We start from the raw sequence: 17,714 nt of genomic DNA on the forward strand, positions 1-17,714 counted from the left end.
TGTTAGCCATCTCAGATGAAGTTCAAACAAGATATAATAAAATTTGATTAGAAGAGGGTTTAGAAGATTTTATTGTCAAGGCAGTGACATCTGTGTACAAAACAATTGATCACACATGTGAACCAACAGTGCAATTCTGCCAACTAAAATTTGTCACAAACCATGCAATAATTGGGATCCTTAACCCAGCTTTTATTAATTTTACACTCTATAGCTGTTGGAACTTCTGCTATAAGAGGGTTTCTTTCTTTAAAACATCCTGGGGTAGCGGTTAGAGGGACCAACTCTTAGTCGACCTCCTCGATGGTTGGTCCGGAGGATCCACCGCCGCCTGGTGCAGCACCACCAGCACCAGGGAAGCCACCAGCCATGCCTTCTGGCATACCACCTGCACTCTGGTACAACTTTGTTATGATGGGGTTGCAGACCTTCTCCAGCTCCTTCTGTTGATGCTCATACTCATCCCTCTCAGCAGTCTATAAAAGAAAAACATTTGGGCATGTTGGCTTGTTTATCACAGCCCCAAAAAAACTACTAAAAGATTGAAGATTTACCTGGTTTTTGTCCAACCAACTGATGACCTCCTTGCACTTTTCTAAAATCTTTGTTTTTTCATCATCACTGATCTTGCCAGCAAGCTTTTCATCTTCCACAGTGGACTTCATGTTGAAGGCATAAGACTCCAGTGCATTCTTAGAAGACACCTTGTCACGTTGAACATCATCTTCAGCCTTGTACTTCTCTGCTTCTTGGACCATTCGTTCAATGTCCTCCTTGCTGAGGCGACCTGCGGGCAGATAGCCAATGGGTTATTTTGTAACCGCCCATTTGATATTATGTTTAGAGTTCAAATAAAAGCTCACCCTTGTCATTGGTGATCGTGATCTTGTTCTCCTTGCCAGTGCTCTTGTCTACCGCAGAGACATTCATGATGCCATTAGCATCAATGTCAAAAGTCACCTCAATTTGGGGAACACCACGGGGAGCTGGAGGGATGCCCGTCAGCTCAAATTTGCCCAGCAGATTGTTGTCCCTCGTCATAGCACGCTCACCCTCGTAGACCTGTGAAGATTATGCAGTTAGGCACGAGGCATCTACAATTATTTCGCTCAAACATCCAAGGAATGTCAGGGTAGTCTTTGGTCTTGCAACCTCTGGTGGAAACTACGAACGGATGGAATAAACATCACTGCAAAATTGAGACTGGTATGTTGAGTCTTGATTGCTTACTTGGATTAGCACACCAGGCTGGTTGTCAGAGTAGGTGGTGAAGGTCTGAGTCTGTTTTGTGGGAATGGTGGTGTTACGTTTGATCAGCACAGTCATGACACCGCCAGCAGTCTCTATGCCAAGGGACAGAGGGGTGACATCTAGAAGCAGCAGGTCTTGGACATTCTCAGACTTGTCGCCAGAGAGGATGGCAGCTTGGACAGCTATGAAAAAAAGCAATGGTTAGACATTTTAAGTAAAGTTTATTTATAGTATAGGTGACCATGGCTCATGACCTCAATCTCCTTTTGCCGCATTGCTCACAATTCAAACAACTAAGCAGGAAGGAAATATTAATTTGTGTGCTCAGGCATCGCCCTGACTTACCAGCCCCGTAAGCCACAGCTTCATCTGGATTAATGCTTTTGTTGAGCTCCTTCCCGTTGAAGAAATCCTGGAGCAGCTTCTGGATCTTGGGGATACGAGTTGAGCCACCGACTAACACTATGTCATGAATCTGCCCCTTATCCATCTTGGCATCCCTCAGTGACTTTTCCACAGGGTCCAAGGTGCCACGGAAGAGGTCGGCGTTGAGCTCCTCAAAACGAGCCCTGGTGATAGAGGTGTAGAAATCGACTCCCTCATACAAAGAGTCGATTTCAATGCTAGCCTGAGTGCTGGAAGACAATGTGCGCTTTGCCCTCTCGCATGCGGTGCGTAGCCGACGGACTGCTCTCTTGTTGTCGCTGATGTCCTTCTTGTATTTGCGCTTGAACTCAGCAATGAAGTGGTTGACCATGCGGTTGTCAAAATCTTCCCCACCAAGATGTGTATCTCCGGCAGTGGACTTGACCTCAAAGATGCCATCTTCAATGGTCAAGATGGACACATCAAAGGTGCCACCACCAAGGTCAAAGATTAGGACGTTCCTTTCAGCACCAACCTAAAAACATTAGTTATTAAATTTCCAATGCTACTAAATCATTAAAAACTACCTGAATTTGGAGATACATTTGAGATTCATCCAAGATAAAATTTTACATTACAATATTGATAATTGAAGTACAATTGTGCTACCTTCTTGTCCAGGCCATAGGCAATGGCAGCAGCAGTTGGTTCATTGATTATACGCAGGACATTCAGGCCAGAGATTGTCCCGGCATCCTTTGTGGCCTGCCGCTGGGAGTCGTTGAAGTAGGCGGGTACAGTAACCACAGCATTGTTGACAGTCTTTAAAAAAGGAAACAAGAACCTTAGTACAACGGCCATCAGAGACAATTTCCTGGGCTATGCAAATTCATATACTTTTCCGAGGTAGGCTTCAGCAATCTCCTTCATCTTTGTCAGCACCATAGACGAGACTTCCTCTGGGTAGAAGGACTTTGACTCGCCCTTGTACTCTACTTGGACCTTGGGGCGAGTGTTGTCATTGATGACATTAAATGGCCAGTGCTTCATATCTGACTGCACAACGGCATCGTCAAACCTGCGACCAATCAATCGTTTAGCATCTGTAACAAAAGAATTAAACATACACATTTTACAACAAAATTGATTTTGAAACTTAAAAAAAGAATTTACAAATAGCAAGGCAGTGCTTTAGCAGACAAGTTAAATACACTATTAAAGACTGACTCATAACTGTATCAACAACAATCAACTAGCAGTCATTTTTAAGTGTAATTTAAAGCAGACCAGTATGACCATTCATTACAATATACCTGAATAGAAAATGAGCATTTCGTACCAAAAACTGTGTTGGTGGGGTTCATGGCAACCTGATTCTTGGCAGCATCGCCAATCAGCCTCTCTGAATCTGTGAAGGCCACGTAGCTGGGTGTGGTTCTGTTGCCCTGGTCATTGGCAATGATTTCAACTTTGCCATGCTGGAACACACCAACACAGGAGTAGGTGGTCCCAAGGTCAATACCAACTGCTGGTCCCTTAGACATGTTTCCTACAAAAACAACAAGGAAGACTTATTTGTCAATAACATAGATTCAGGCAGACTTTGCTAGTGCAACACATTGTACAAATAATAGTTGGATAAATAGAGACCAATTGCCAATGGCCTTGAATAAAATGAATGTGTGGACATGCATTTAATGATGGTTGAATATTAGTGTATATTTAGTTTTTTGAAAGACAGTCTACAATAGCTATAAAAAGTAACTGACATTTCAAAATCTCCAAACATGTAACATTAAAATCACCAAGAGTCACTACGTCATTTCCTGACGAGCGCGCGCCTCGTGCCGGCTCCACTGCGGCAGTATCAACGGTAAATAAACTACACGAAGCAAGCAGCCGATGCTTGGTCAGCTCTGGTCAGCTCACAGACAACTAGATAGCAACCCTTTAATTTATTTTTCATTGACTTGATTTATTACTGTGAAACCGTTTGATCATATAACGGCAATACTCATGCAAGAGCCTTGACAGCTGAAGCGGCTGGCATTACACATTGTTCTAAAAAAAATTAACCGGAGGTCTTTTCATACGGTTTAGCGTGACACTTTGTTGAGGAACATTCTCGAAGGTCTCAAAATCCCAACCCCCACACTTCCCACGCAGCGAACGTTAGCTAATGCTCGTTAGTAACATTTCAGGGTTTCCGAGCATAGGAGTACGGTCTCCTACATTAGTCTTTATTAAAAGTCGGCATCAAGAATACAAAACATGAAACGTCAACGTCACATATTTGTCGGTGAATAACGTTACCGAAAGAGAACGAGTGAACAAAAGGCGAAGGCCAACTTCATTCACCTCACCGAAGGGATCGACGAAAGATGTGGACATAATTTTCTAAAACATGCGATTAATTCTTTGAATATTTACAGAATGGCTTACCGAATTGTGGACCCGAATATGTTTTAATGAGCTGTGTTGAAATGGACAGCAGCGAGGCTTGCTGGTCCTTGCCGGTATGAGTAGGGAAAGGAACAAGATGCCGTTGTTGGGAGCTTTATATATCAACGGCGAAGCAGCCAATGAGACGTCGAGTCCTTGAATCTTTGCCGAACGGTCCACCAATGACGCGTAATATAGTTGATGACGTTAGCAAAGATCCAGTAAACTTCCGGTTTTATGATTAGTATTTCATGATCCAAATGAAAGTCCTCATCTACCGGACAGCTTTATCTGGGGATGGGCGTAGTTAGGCTAACGTTTGCTGATATGTTATATCCATATGAACTACTTATGTTTATAAGTATAGGTAGGTAGAAAAAATAATGATTTTTATTTTTCGATTGAGGAATGATTGAGAAAAAGGCCAGCAGGGGCCCATGAGTTTCCAAAAGTGAAAAGCAATGTACACATGTATTAGGGGTAATAAACAGAATAGGTTGTTGTGATTATGTTAATGTGGTAGGAACAGTATTCACAGTGTGACTACTTCGAACCACCAACAAAAAATCCTGGCACAATATTATATTACATGTCATTTAGCTGACGCTTTTATCCAAAGGGACATACAATAAGTGCATTTCGAGCGTAGAGATACAAACTCAGGAGAACAAGTACCAAGAAAATACAATTTTCATCAAATAAGCAGTTTCAAAACATGTTATAGATAAGTGCCATTATAGGTACAATTTAAGTGCTACAATTATCAAAGATGTAAAGGCTCTCTACAGTCCTTATGTCGTCAGAGAGCTCATTCCACCATCTGGGAGCCAGGACAGCAAAGAGTCGCAATCTCGCCGAGTGCTTTTCTCTTTTCTTGGCAGATGCAGAGCGGAGTGTGCGGGTTGAGTAGGAGGATTTGACAATGTCCTGGATGTAGAGTGGACCCGATCCATTGTGAGAACCAATGTTTTGAACTGGATGCGGGAAGCCACTGGTAACCAGTGAAGAGAACGGAGAAGTGGAGTAGTGTGGTAAAATTTCGGAAGGTTGAAGACCAGTCAAGCTGCTGCATTCTGGATGAGCTGCAGTGGTTGAATGGCGGTAGCAGGGAGACCTGCCAGGAAAGAGTTACACTAGTCAAGGCGGGAGATGACAAGAGCCCGAATCAATACCTGCGCTGCCTTCTGAGTAAGAAGGGGTCGTATTCTCCTGATGTTGTACCTACAGGATCGTGTTGTTGCTGTGATGTTGGGACTGTAACGTGTGTTGGGTTCAGGGGAGGGGTTCCCGGAAGGATGAGGACACGGTAAGGGTGCGACTGAATGTTTTTATTGCGGTTTTGATCGCTCTCAGTCTCCAGGTCGCTCGTCAGGCGTCTCTCGTCTCCTCGCTGGATCGCCGCTACTGTTTTAAATAGACAAGCAAATCATGATTGGATGCAGTTGAGGCCCATTACGCCTCCACCTGGCGCCGTTACCTGAGCCACTCCCCCTCTCTCTCTCTCTCTCTCTCTCCTGCAGCCGAGCCCCAAGTTTTCAGTCTTGTCGGGTTGATCTTCAGGTGGTGAGCGGACATCCACTGAGTGATCTCAGTCAGACAGGCAGAGATCCATGCTGCCACCCGAGTGTCCGAGTGAGGGAAGGAAAGAATTAGTTGGGTGTCATCGGCATAGCTGTGGTAGGAAAAACCATGCGAGCGAATGACGGAGCCAAGAGAGTTGGTGTAGATATAGAAGAGGAGGCGACCCAGGACGGAGCCCTGAGGAACTTCAGTAGTAAGAGAACAAGGTTCCGCACATCCTCTCCAAGTTACCCGGTAGGTGCGGCCATCAAGGTAGGATGAGAGAAGGGAGAGAGCAGAGCCTGAGACACCAAGTTCCTGAAGCGAGGAGGTAAGGATCTGCTGGTTTATATCACTTCACTCCTAAAAAAGCTCTGTGTGCTTCTTGTGTACCACCAAATCAACTCCAAAATTCCGGTCTTTACCAACAAGGTCCTCCATCAACTGCCCTGCCCCACCATACTCTGCAGATCTTCTCTTCCCTCAAACCATCTCATTCACCTGAGCTGACATTCCCTCCAACTCCAAATCCAATCTTTGCTTTCAATCATTTGCTTGTGGCTTTGCTCGTTCCCCTCGTTGCCGCTCTTCAGGTTTGTCCTGAATCAACTGTAGACCTAAACGTCACCAGATCGGAAAGCAATGTTGTGTGCAGTATGCAATCCTATTTGTTCATTCTTGGCTTCTGATTCTGGCAATGATTTTATTAATTTTAATGATTTGAACTGTTCCCTCTGAATTATCCAAGTACTGGATTAGCGTATTCCCAAGGAGATGAAATAAGGAGAGGAGATCAGACTATCCTAGGAAATGGAACAGATCTTTTTCCAATATTCAGGTGCTAATCGGAGACCATGATTGCATTCACTAAGGTTACATTCAGTTAACCCTATCAGTGTTCAAACAAAGCTTTCCAGTGTTTGAGCAAAGCACGATTTATTGGTTGATGTAAAGATGAAATACATGCAATATACAAACGGTAAAAAGCACCTAAAAAAAGCACAAGTTGTCACATTGTTTTCTAAGATGTAAACACTTATTGTAAAAGAACTACTCAGTCTAATATGTGAGCATTCTGATGGTGCTCATGTTATTATTAATATGTACTGCATTTTTCAGATTGTCATAGCTCTGTTTCCTTTATGTCACTCTTAGCTAGAGTTTGTCCTGGTGTTTGAGGTTGATGCTGTTCTGGATTTACACTCTCTGTTGCTGCCATTGAATTTCTCTTCATCACAGAGCTTATCAATGTTGGTTTTTCAATGACGTACTGTGTGAATGCTGTGGTGAAAAGACCTGTGAAACAAAGAGATACTTTTACAATCAGGAATTCAAGGAGGTTACTTTCCAGATTTCTATGGAACTACTGCAAATTTGATGTACCACCTGGGACTGTGAAATTAAAAAGGGCAATTCTTTGAAATTCAGTAACAAAATTAATCTTTATTACTATAATATACTAACATATGTGCAAACACATTATTTTCACAGGCAGAATGAGTGTGTGCATGTTTATCCACCTAACCATGCTTTACTGAGCTTCATTCATTTCCTAAAGCTAAAAGTTATTTAATATTCAATTCAATTAAAAGAGTGCCGATTTATCTGCTGACCTCGTTGCCTCTGTCCCTGCACATTCCTCTCTTCTTGGCTTGATTTGGATTTACTGCTCTCCTCTGATGGATCAGTATCCTCATTCTCTGTAATAATAAAAACGGTCATGTATGTTTTTATAAATAACTTCAAAAAGAAAAGTCCTGCTTTTTTTGGTGTAATTAGATGCTGAGCAGAAAAAGAGAATATGTTCTGCTTACCTCTTTTCCAGGCGGTGTGTGCTCTCCTTAGCTTGATTGCAAAGAAAATGACAACCACAAGGAGACCGAAGAGCAGGCATGTTACCAGGAAGACCAATAATGAGGAACTTCCTTCAGGTCCTGTCCGCATCTTTGGATCATTTATGCTTACTGGAAGTTGACACAATACTATTTAGTTCAACAAAACCTTAATCACTTGTAAAGACTGTTATCTCATTAACGTTTTCAAAGCAGGAACTCTACCTACTTGTTCTGTTTCCATCTGTACTGTTATCGGATGTGATCGGTGTGTCTGTTGTCCCGGAGACAGACGTCCAGTCTTTAAGGCATTAAGGAGAAGAAACGTACAATAGATAACAGCTACTTTAAAAAGATGCTTCAGTCATCCTGTTTTCTCTTTGGAAGACATTACATTAAATGTCATTTAGCTTACGCTTTTATCCAAAGTGACTTACAATAAGTGTATTTCCACATAAAGATACAAACTCAGAAGAACAAGTAACAAGAAAGTACATTTTTCCCATCAGCTGTGTTGTTCAGACAGACCACTAGATGGAATCATCTGTCAGCAATAGTTTTAATCTTACAATGCAGTCATATTATACCTGTAGTGGGTTCACCGAAAGTGTCATTCCACCTCCTGGTCAAGCCTGATGTCATAGAGATTGTTGACTCATCTACAAGAATAAAGACACTTATAAGCCTCATGAAGAAACTTTGGGTATTTTACTGGCCAAATCCAAATCAGGGATAACGTTTAAGATAGCAATTGTTTTTCCGAGTTTCAGCAGTTTGGTTGTATTTTACATACTACTATTATGCTAAAATACTATTAGTACGTTTTTTGTTTTTTTTCAAATACTTTGTTTGTAACAGGAGGCCAGATCTTAGAATTGCACATTTTCATAAAATTATTTATGGAATGCATAAAGACCAGCAGATCAACTGGATATTATTTAAAAAGTTGGAAACTTTTTGGTTCTGGATTACCTTTAATTTAAAGGATTTTGATTCAAATATTTAGAAAAATGTCACACTATACTTGGAGACTTCCATCACAGGAAACAGATTTAGTATCACAACTATAGTGGTAGTTATGCGCCCGATCATCCCCCATATGTATGCTGTAAGTATTTCTGTATATATATGTATGATTTTTAAAACATCATGCAGGCATTCATATTATGTTTTATACATTTTCAGTCTTTGAGCAATGCCACTATTAGAATCTGATATGACATTGATTCTGCCATGTAACATTAAAATTACTTTTTTTGTTATTGTAAGATTCTTTTGGGTGTTCCTTTTGTTTATCCCATCTAATTTCTTCATGTCATTGGATGTGAAATATTTTTTTGCTTAAAGTTTGGGTAACATAATGATACATAAATGAAAACCGACTAACACACCACTGGTTGTGAGAGGTGAGTCTGTGAGTGTCGCAGGGATCAGAGGAGGTCCACTGGGGATGCCTCTGGTTGCAAGGTGCCCTGTAGTTCTCCCTTGTCTGACCCAGCTGGTGGTTGTTCCTGGCACCCCTGTGGTTGTGTGCCGGTACTTTGTTGCTGTGACAGAAAGGGGGTTTACATTAGTACTGCGAAGAATAAAATAAAAACTCTTGTTGAAATTTTAACAATTTGCAGAGAACACATTAGCATTTCATTTTGTATTATCTGAATACAGGAAACCCGACCTTCTGCAGTACACAAAAAGAGGAAATCAAACAGGGATGGTACTGGGGATTTGATGTACTGGGGAAACTTGTGAGACCTGTGCTTTCCCTGCTTTGCGATGACACAACTACACCTTCATGGTCTGCCATTACGCAGAATTGCTTCAAGTAAGTACGGTAAGTAATTTTTGGTTAATGTAAGCACAATTTTTTTAATCAATTTCTCAGTGAAAGAAGGAAATAAATAAATTGTACTCACAGTGTGGTCCAATCTTGACAAAGTTCATTAGAGGTTTTGAGTGAAGAGCTGGATGGCGAACAAGGCATTTGACTGTGGTCCTACGTTTCACTGAGTCAACGTGTAGCAAAGCCATTGAGACATATGTCCTGCCTTTGTCACTTCTAACTTCTTCTTCGACATGAGCTATGGAATGGGACATCGTAAGTACTACTTGTAAGCAGATGCAGTAATAAAAGAACAATCAGAATAAGACATGGCTAAGGAGAGTTTTAACTGCTGATCTAGAATCTAGAATCCCAATATTCTACTTTTGTCATTAAACGATCATTTGTACAGTTATAGTCATCCGCATGTCTTGAATTATATCCGCCAGCCCACTAACCCAACCATAAGGTGGTATGGAAAATGTCACAGAGAGACGAGCCCACTCATGCGGAGCCTCTTCTTTAAGTAAAGTGGAGATTCAGAATCGCAGTGAGCAAAGATGCAACACCACCCACGTGGCGCTAAAGGTGGCACATGATGAGCCTTTATGATTCATGTTATTAATATACTTTATATGTCTTTCTCTGCTTTACTTCTTCATTATAGCGGTGCTTTTGAGATTTCAGTTATTACAAACTTACCAAGGATTTCAGGTAAATTATCCAATTTCCAAGAGATTTGAGGAGGATAGTGGTTCCCCTCAGCAGAGCATTTTATGACAAACCTTCCCTCATGCTGAGCTACTTCCATTTTGGGACGGCCTTTAAAACAACCAACATAGGAGCAAATATTATCATATATTATTATTTGGTTCATAAAATTATCGTTATATCATCAATGCTGAGGATGAGTCATGCTAAAGTTGATTAAAAATGATGTCAACGTCACATAGTTGGTTTAAAGAATAATGCAATCTGTGATAAAATCATTACCCTTACCTAAAATCGTCACCTCCACTTTCTTCTCTGTTGTGTTCGTGCCATACTGAGAGCATGTATAGTTGCCACCATCTTTGAAGGTGATTTTGGAAATACTGATGGTGAACTCCGTTTGAGATAGTTTGTTGATGCTGTAGCGCTTGTCTAGTAAGGCTGGGCGAGGGAGAGAAAATACAAATATGTTTAGCATCCATAACTAAAAAGCGCCCGACAATTTATGTTGCTGATAATACTTGATTAAAGCCAAATATATGTGGAAATCACCTTTTTTGCGATTAAAGAACATAATATATCCTTCAGGGTTCTTCCATTCAATGTGGGTCATGTGAGCATCAGTGATAGGGCAGCTTAAGCTGAGTGTGTGACCTTTTTTCACAGTCACACGCCGCCACACAGCAAGGGAAACTACAATCAAATAAACAGAAACTTCCATTTCCTCATAAATTCACACAGCGAGCACAATGTCTGCTTACCATTACATGGAACATTTAAAAAAATGACATCAATTTCCCTGTACTACAACTACAAAATAAGAACCCCCCTCCCCCCTGTCACAAACATAAAGCATATTCTGATGTGACAGGAAGTAATGTGGTCAGTTGCTTCATGGTGAAAGAGAAAGTAAAGGTGGGTGTTGGAGAATTGCAGCGGGTGGTTCGCAGGGCTTTAGGTGCTTTTCCTTTCCTATGGGGGCAGAATTATGAGCTGTTTGGAAAATACACTTGTGGGGGCATATTGATACCAGCAGTGAGGGCGGTGGGCTTCAACCGCCCAAGGTCATCGTGGGTCGTCTTGTATACTGTATATGACATTAGATTAACTGAGCATTGAATGCAAAGAAATACCTTTTTAGTAATGTACTGTATGGCAAAATATTTTAAAGAAAAAAGTATTTCAATGCGATCAAAAAAAGTAATTTTGCAATAAAAAGAAAGTTAAAAGAAGGGATATTAACTAAAAATCCAAATGGGGAGGCAATTCATCTTTAGATTAGATTAGATTAGATTCAACTTTATTGTCATTGCACAGGGTACAAGTACTGAGGCAACGAAATGCAGTTTAACATCCAACCAGAAGTACAAAATTGCAAAAAGTGCAGAGTATGTGCATATGTAAAGTGTAATAAGTGAATAAATAGATATGTACAGTAAGAAGGCTTGACTGATTTGAAAATATTCTAAAATATAAAAATCTAAAGCCCAAATTCTGGCAACATTTCCTTTGTTACAGAAGGTGCAAGCCTGTGATATTGGCAGAAGCTTTATCGTTTATAACTTGGCCCAAATATTCCCAGAGAAACGCTCATATTTGAAACATCGCACACTGAAAGACGACTTACATGTCACGAAGCCTCGAGGCAGAGCATAACTACCAGTAGGTTCAACTGCCGTTTTTAACGTCAGATTGAGCTCACTGTCTCCTTTTAACATTACTTTTTGTAACAAAGTGTGTCTGATCTACAAGTATTGAAAGTGAAGGACTCACCCTGTATGAGTAACACGAAGACGCTGAGCTGCAGCTTCAGTTCCATCTCACTAATTATCACACTTCCACTCTGGTGTGTTTCCTCATCTCGAGCTCTATTTGTACTCTACTGAGGGACCTTCCATGACATCACTGCTATGTGGTTTCCATCATGTGATGCCTGATAAAAGTACAAGTTAAAACTTTAGAATTCAGACACATTATTTATTATCTAAATTATTATCTAAATTTTAGATTTAGCAGTCACAATGTCCCATAATATTATGCTACCAGATTTAGCTTGAAGCTCATTTTCATCTGTGACCCCTTGTCAGACACCACAGGTACTGTTCAGGTATATTTGTTAATTTGTTATATGAGTTAACCCATAACTAAGAAAAAACATAAAGCTTGATAATAATGGGTTGATTTAACAATAATAAACAAGCAGCTTGGCAGATGCCGAGCAGAGTGTGCAGGTTGGGATGTAGGGTTTGACCATGTCCTGGATGTAGACTGGACCCCATCCATTCACAGCATGGTATGTGAGAACCAATGTTTGGAACTGTATGCAGGCAGCCACTGGTAACCAGTGGAGAGCTGAGTAGGGTGGAAGAATTTAGGGAGGTTAATGACCAGCAGAGCTGCTGCATTCTGGATGAGTTACAGTAGTCAAGGCGGGAGATGACAAGAGCCTGAATCAGTACCTGCGCCACCTTCTGAGTGAGAAGGGGTCGTATTCTTCTGATGTTGTAGAGCGTGTATCTACAGGATCGTGTTGTCGCTGTAACGTCGGGAGTCAGGGAGAGTTGGCTGTCAAGTGTCACACCAAGGTTCCTAGCAGTCAGAGTGGGCGTTAACATGGAGTTGCTAAAGTCAACAGTCAGGTCCTGGATCGGAGAATCTTTTCTGGGAAAGAGAAGTAGTTCACTCTTGTCGGAGTTGATTTTCAGGTGGTGAGCGGACATCCACAGGCAGACATCGGTGCTGCCACCTGAGTCTCAGAGTGAGGGAAGGAGAGAATTAGTTGGGTGTCCTCGGCATAGCTGTGGTAGGAGAAACCATGCGAGCGAATGACAGAGCCGAGAGAGTTGGTGTAGATAGAGAAGAGGAGGAGACCCAGGACGGAGCCCTGAGGAAGTAAGAGGGTTCCGACACAGATCCTCTCCAAGTTACCTGGTAGGTGCGGCCATCAAGGTAAGTCCAGAGAAGGGAGAGAGCAGAGCCTGTAACACCAAGTTCCTGAAGGGAGGAGATAAGGATCTGGTGGTTAACTGTGTCAAACGCAGCAAGAAGGTCCAGAAGGATGATGACAGAGGAGAGAGAGGCGCGTGGAGTTGCTCCGAGACAGCAAGAAGAGCAGTTTCTGTGGAATGGCCCGCCTTGAAGCCTGACTGGTGGAGGTCAAGGAGGTTGTTAGGATGGAGATAGAGAGGAGAGTTGGTTAGTAGAGAATAGTTTTGGCCAGAAAAGGAAGAAGAGGTACCGGTCTGTAGTGGTTTTCTTCAGAGGGATTGAGGGTGGGTTTCTTCAGGAGTGGGTTAACTCTTGCCTCCTTCAGAGAGTTGGGAAAACAGCCAGATAAGAGCATTGTTAATGAGACAGGTGAAGAAAGGAAGAAGGTCGTGAGTGTTAGCTTGTCGTTCTACGTTCTTCTAAGCGATATTAGGGTATACTAAATAAAATGAAATGAATTAGTCTTTTTAGACACATTTTCTTAAAACATGCCTCGTACTCTCAGAACTCTACACACAAATCAAAAAACACACACACAATGGGCAAAACCCCTCAATACTCCTGCAAAATGAAACGTTCAACATTTAAAACAATGTTATTTCTTCTCAAAATGGCATTTTGTTTTCAAATGACACACACAAACCATCATATGAATAGAAATTTATAAGAACCAGTTGAACACTGATGTGCTCAATGTAAAACACTACAATGAATGGAAAACACTTCTTTTCCATTCATCATAATGACTTAGACCTTTTTTCTGTTCAGTGTTACACACTACAGACAGTACATACATACGCGTGTTGTAAAATATTTTAGAATATTGTTTTTATACTCAGAACACACAAATACACAGTAACAAATATATTTTGTACACAGTGTACATCACAACCAACACAAAGTTGCACAGTGGTCTACATACAAAACAACAGAAGAATTTACTGCACAGAGTTACAGTAAAAAAAAAAAAAACTATGCTGCATCCTGTCTTCTGTTCCGGTCTGTTCCACAGCACCTCATCCACATCACAAGCAATGTTTTCCCTGGCCAAGCAGCGGGGGAAATATCGCGTAGCATGTCGAATCCAGCCATGAAAAGCATCAACTGCTTTATCTCCACATGCGTCTTCCATAGCTTAGAGAAGGGGGATATGCGTTTGTGGATTTCGGTCATACACTTTCCATCCAATAATTCCTCCATAGCTTTGGTCAACCAAAGTGGCTCAGATCTCATCAGAGTTTACGGTCTTTGGCCTTCCTCGTTCTTGTCCTCCCCCCGTCCTCCTCTTACTCTCACTCCTCTGGCTCTGTTGTTGGGATCCATTGCTCCAAAACAGACGAGCTCACCTGTTGCCCGTTCATGCTGAAGCTCTGACTCCTAATTGTAACACTGTGTGACAGGTGTTTGCCCATGTGATGAGTCAGTGTGCATAGTAGGGCAATTGACTTTAGAATTTTGAAGTGTGTTTCTTGTGAAAACAAGATTTTCTTCATGAAAATTGTGCAGAGAATGCAGAGAATTGTGTGTAGTGTTTTGAAAAAAGTGTGTTTTAGAACTGCAATTTGAGTGTAAAGCAGGAATTGTGCTTGTAGTTTAGCAGAATTGGTTCAGGGGGTTGGTGCATGAGTTACATGTTGTGGTCATTGTGTGTCAAGTACCAGTATTTGTGTGTAAACAATTGAGAACAACTGTAATACAGGAGTTACATGATCCCATTTCATAGTTCTTATTAATATGATCACATTTCACGTCATGAATTGTTGAGGCGGGCGGCACTGTGGTGTGGTGGTCAGCACTGTCGCTTCACAGCAAGAAGGTCCTGGGTTCAACTCCACCCAGTGGCCTTTCTGTGCATGTTCTCCCTGTGTCTGTGTGGGTTCTCTCCGGGTACTCTGGCTTCCTCCCACCGTCCAAAGTCATGCTCTGGGGATGAGGTTGATTGGGAACTCCAAATTGCCCATAGGTGTATGGATGTGAGTGTGAATGGTTGTTTGTCTCTGTGTTGCCCTGCGATTGGCTGGTGACCGATCCAGGGTGTACCCTGTCTCTTGCCTGAAGTTGGCTGGGATAGATGTAATGATATATGGACTGTAACTAACAAAACAAGAATGTTAGCCTAGTAACAGTGGAATCATGTGACCACAGGAGACTTTTAAGGGCACAGGAAACTAGAACTGACAGTATCTGTTCTGGCCATTATTAGTTAAATACAAAGCCATGATTCACAGAATAATATCACGACACTCAACAATTTATGATCAAAATTCTGATTAAAAAGATCCGTAAATTGATTCAGAATATGCTGGAATCTCAAGCTAATAGTGGGGGAGAGGGTCAGACTGCTGCAGCCCTGCACTTTTCTTATGAGAATGCAGATGATGATGAAAATGATATGTGCATCTGAAGACCTTGAATTGGTGGCCCAGACCACCAATTATCTACTATCTACACTGTTTCAGTTCAAAATAGTTTTTTCTTCCTAAGATATTACAAATCATAAATCTCCTTCTTTAACATACTAATATACAGACACTTTGCCACCATAATAATTCAGTGTTATTGCCATCTGTTATAACAAAAACTTCTAACTGTTCTCTCACCAATGACGATCTGTCATGTTTAAGAAAACAGCAGCTGGCTTCGTACATCTTCATTTCATTTTCATTTGATGTGTCCATTAATCAAGAAGCGTCAGCTAAATGACATGTAATGAAATGTAATGTAATAAGGCTGAGGACAACATTCAACATGACATGGTGTTTAAAGCGCATCAGTCTGAAGTCCTCTGTGGAGGAGGAAAAGCTTGCTTCCTGACTACCAGAAGGATGATTTGATTGCAGTGCAGATTCCCTTGCAATATAAAATGTTTAGAATTGTGTAGGCTTACTTAACTTCCAAGCCAAAAAGAAACACCCTTGATGTCATTACATAAGGATGCTCACTCAACTGTAAAATTATCAACCACCTATTCTATTGTTCTCTCAGGACAGGATATTCGGTAGCAATGAATAGAAACATCACAACCTGCCATGTCCTCAAGTATTCATCGCCATGGTTTCTTTGAACTGTCGTTCATAATGTCAGCATGAGAAGGCACATGATGGAGAAAACCCTCATAATATGGAACCAAATAACGGTACTCCTAGCTGTACTGTGCCCCTTTAAACCTTGCACAAGCTGCATCTCGTTGGTTTTCTCTCCATGCAGGCCCCATGCATACCGGATGTATTTGCCCTACGCCACATGGCTGCGGGCCTTTATTGAGACATGACAGAACGACACAGCGATCTGTAACGTTTGGTAGCAGCAGAGCGAACCTATAAGAAGCCGTCCCCTCAGAACAAGTCCATGTTAACATCAGATCTTGTCCCCGGTATTATGACAGCACCTCCATTTGGGGAGCCGACAACACGAGACAAAATCAGTCTGATGGAAAGAGACTGTCTTCATCGTAGAAACAGCAACACCAAACACGGACAACCATTTGAATGCTTGCCAATCTAAAGAACGAGCATGGTCTTGGGGCCGGTTTTTCCGTCTTCTTGGGGAGGAGGACAGACTGGATATTGGGCAGCACTCCCCCCTGAGCGATGGTCACACCACCCAGCAGCTTGTTAAGCTCCTCGTCGTTGCGCACGGCCAATTGGAGGTGCCTGGGGATGATCCTTGTCTTCTTGTTGTCCCTGGCCGCGTTACCTGCGAGCTCCAGGATCTCAGCTGTCAGATACTCCAGCACGGCCGCCAGGTACACCGGAGCCCCGGCACCGACGCGCTCCGCATAGTTGCCCTTGCGCAGTAGCCTGTGAACTCGGCCCACCGGGAACTGGAGTCCAGCCCGGGAGGAGCGGGACTTGGCCTTCGCTCGCTCTTTGCCTCCGGTTTTCCCTCTGCCAGACATGTTTCAGTCAGTTATTGACTTTGCGGAAATGGCGTGTGACATTGAGTGGAAGCGATTGGATTTACGTAATGATTTAGGGAGAAAAAGCACATAAACAGAGGCTTCTCAGATTGGCGGAGTGAATCTGAAACACGCGAACCAATGGCGGAGCGGTACCGCCGATCCCGTGGTAAGGGATACACCAATAGCACAGGAGGAATGAAACACTAATTTGCTAATCCGTTATAAATAAGGGGCTGACTCCTAGCGGTGACTCCAGCTATGTCTCAGCAATGCTCTAGTCGAACTCTATCCGTCTGATACTACTAGCAGTACTTACATTTATTCTACTAGTAATACTACAGCGGATACTACTAAACCATGTCTGTATTTTCATTAATTTTTCAAAATCAGAAAGATTTCAGCTTTCTGCAACAACTTGACGCATGACATGTTTGTGATTCAAATCTGCTCCTGCTACAGTATTATTTAATAAATGTTAATGATTTTACACCGGGTTATATTATTTTCGGTGTTTTTTCTGAATCATTGGAACTTAATTTTTAGATTCTGTAACAAGATTCTGTCTGAGTCACATGAATCAGGGAATAGGATACTTGATATCAGCTCCATCTCCCTCATCGTCACTCGATGATTCTTTATGTTAAGGGAGTCACAATCAGCAGTCCCACATTACTAGCAAGATAAATAAATGTTTTTGTTAGAATTTTAACTTCTACACTGCAAGTACGTTTCTAGAAGGTTTAGAATCATTTACTGAAAGGGGAGTCTTCAAAAAAGTTGCAGTGCCGAGTTCAATTAGTGAGGTCATTGATTATGTGAACATAGGTGTTCAGCAGGTAACCCT

The 17,714-nt window shown here is 41.9% G+C and overlaps 3 protein-coding genes across 4 annotated transcripts; all 3 read right to left on the reverse strand.

Annotated features, from left to right (window-relative positions):
- Positions 1-53: 53 nt before the first annotated feature.
- Positions 54-4,205, reverse strand: hspa8 (heat shock protein 8). Its single transcript, XM_037467532.2, has 9 exons — positions 4,060-4,205; positions 2,957-3,166; positions 2,515-2,720; positions 2,287-2,439; positions 1,597-2,152; positions 1,231-1,433; positions 864-1,062; positions 555-787; positions 54-476 (listed from the first exon to the last, which is right to left on the reverse strand). The coding sequence occupies exons 2-9, from the start codon at positions 3,159-3,161 to the stop codon at positions 288-290; spliced, it is 1,944 nt and encodes a 647-aa protein (XP_037323429.2). The 5' UTR covers positions 3,162-3,166; positions 4,060-4,205; the 3' UTR covers positions 54-287.
- A 2,342-nt stretch (positions 4,206-6,547) lies between these two features.
- On the reverse strand, positions 6,548-13,640 carry LOC119215402 (cytotoxic and regulatory T-cell molecule). Of its 2 annotated transcripts, none has more exons than XM_037467551.2 (12): positions 12,910-13,640; positions 11,755-11,914; positions 10,534-10,674; positions 10,270-10,422; positions 9,973-10,092; positions 9,365-9,529; positions 8,843-8,998; positions 8,039-8,110; positions 7,681-7,752; positions 7,434-7,583; positions 7,233-7,319; positions 6,548-6,915 (listed from the first exon to the last, which is right to left on the reverse strand). In XM_037467551.2, exons 2-12 carry the CDS (start codon positions 11,798-11,800, stop codon positions 6,743-6,745), a joined length of 1,335 nt encoding a protein of 444 aa, XP_037323448.1. In that variant the 5' UTR covers positions 11,801-11,914; positions 12,910-13,640; the 3' UTR covers positions 6,548-6,742. The 2 variants fall into 2 exon arrangements, with proteins under 2 accessions (XP_037323448.1, XP_062414115.1); XM_062558131.1 differs by having other exon boundaries at positions 11,755-12,333; positions 12,441-13,640.
- A 2,035-nt stretch (positions 13,641-15,675) lies between these two features.
- On the reverse strand, positions 15,676-17,084 carry LOC119215408 (histone H2A). The gene has a single exon (XM_037467564.2). The coding sequence runs from the start codon at positions 16,865-16,867 to the stop codon at positions 16,391-16,393; it is 477 nt and encodes a 158-aa protein (XP_037323461.2). The 5' UTR covers positions 16,868-17,084; the 3' UTR covers positions 15,676-16,390.
- Positions 17,085-17,714: the final 630 nt, after the last annotated feature.

This window comes from Pungitius pungitius, chromosome 16, assembly GCF_949316345.1.
Source record: "Pungitius pungitius chromosome 16, fPunPun2.1, whole genome shotgun sequence".
In the NCBI taxonomy this organism is placed as follows: Eukaryota; Metazoa; Chordata; class Actinopteri; order Perciformes; family Gasterosteidae; genus Pungitius; species Pungitius pungitius.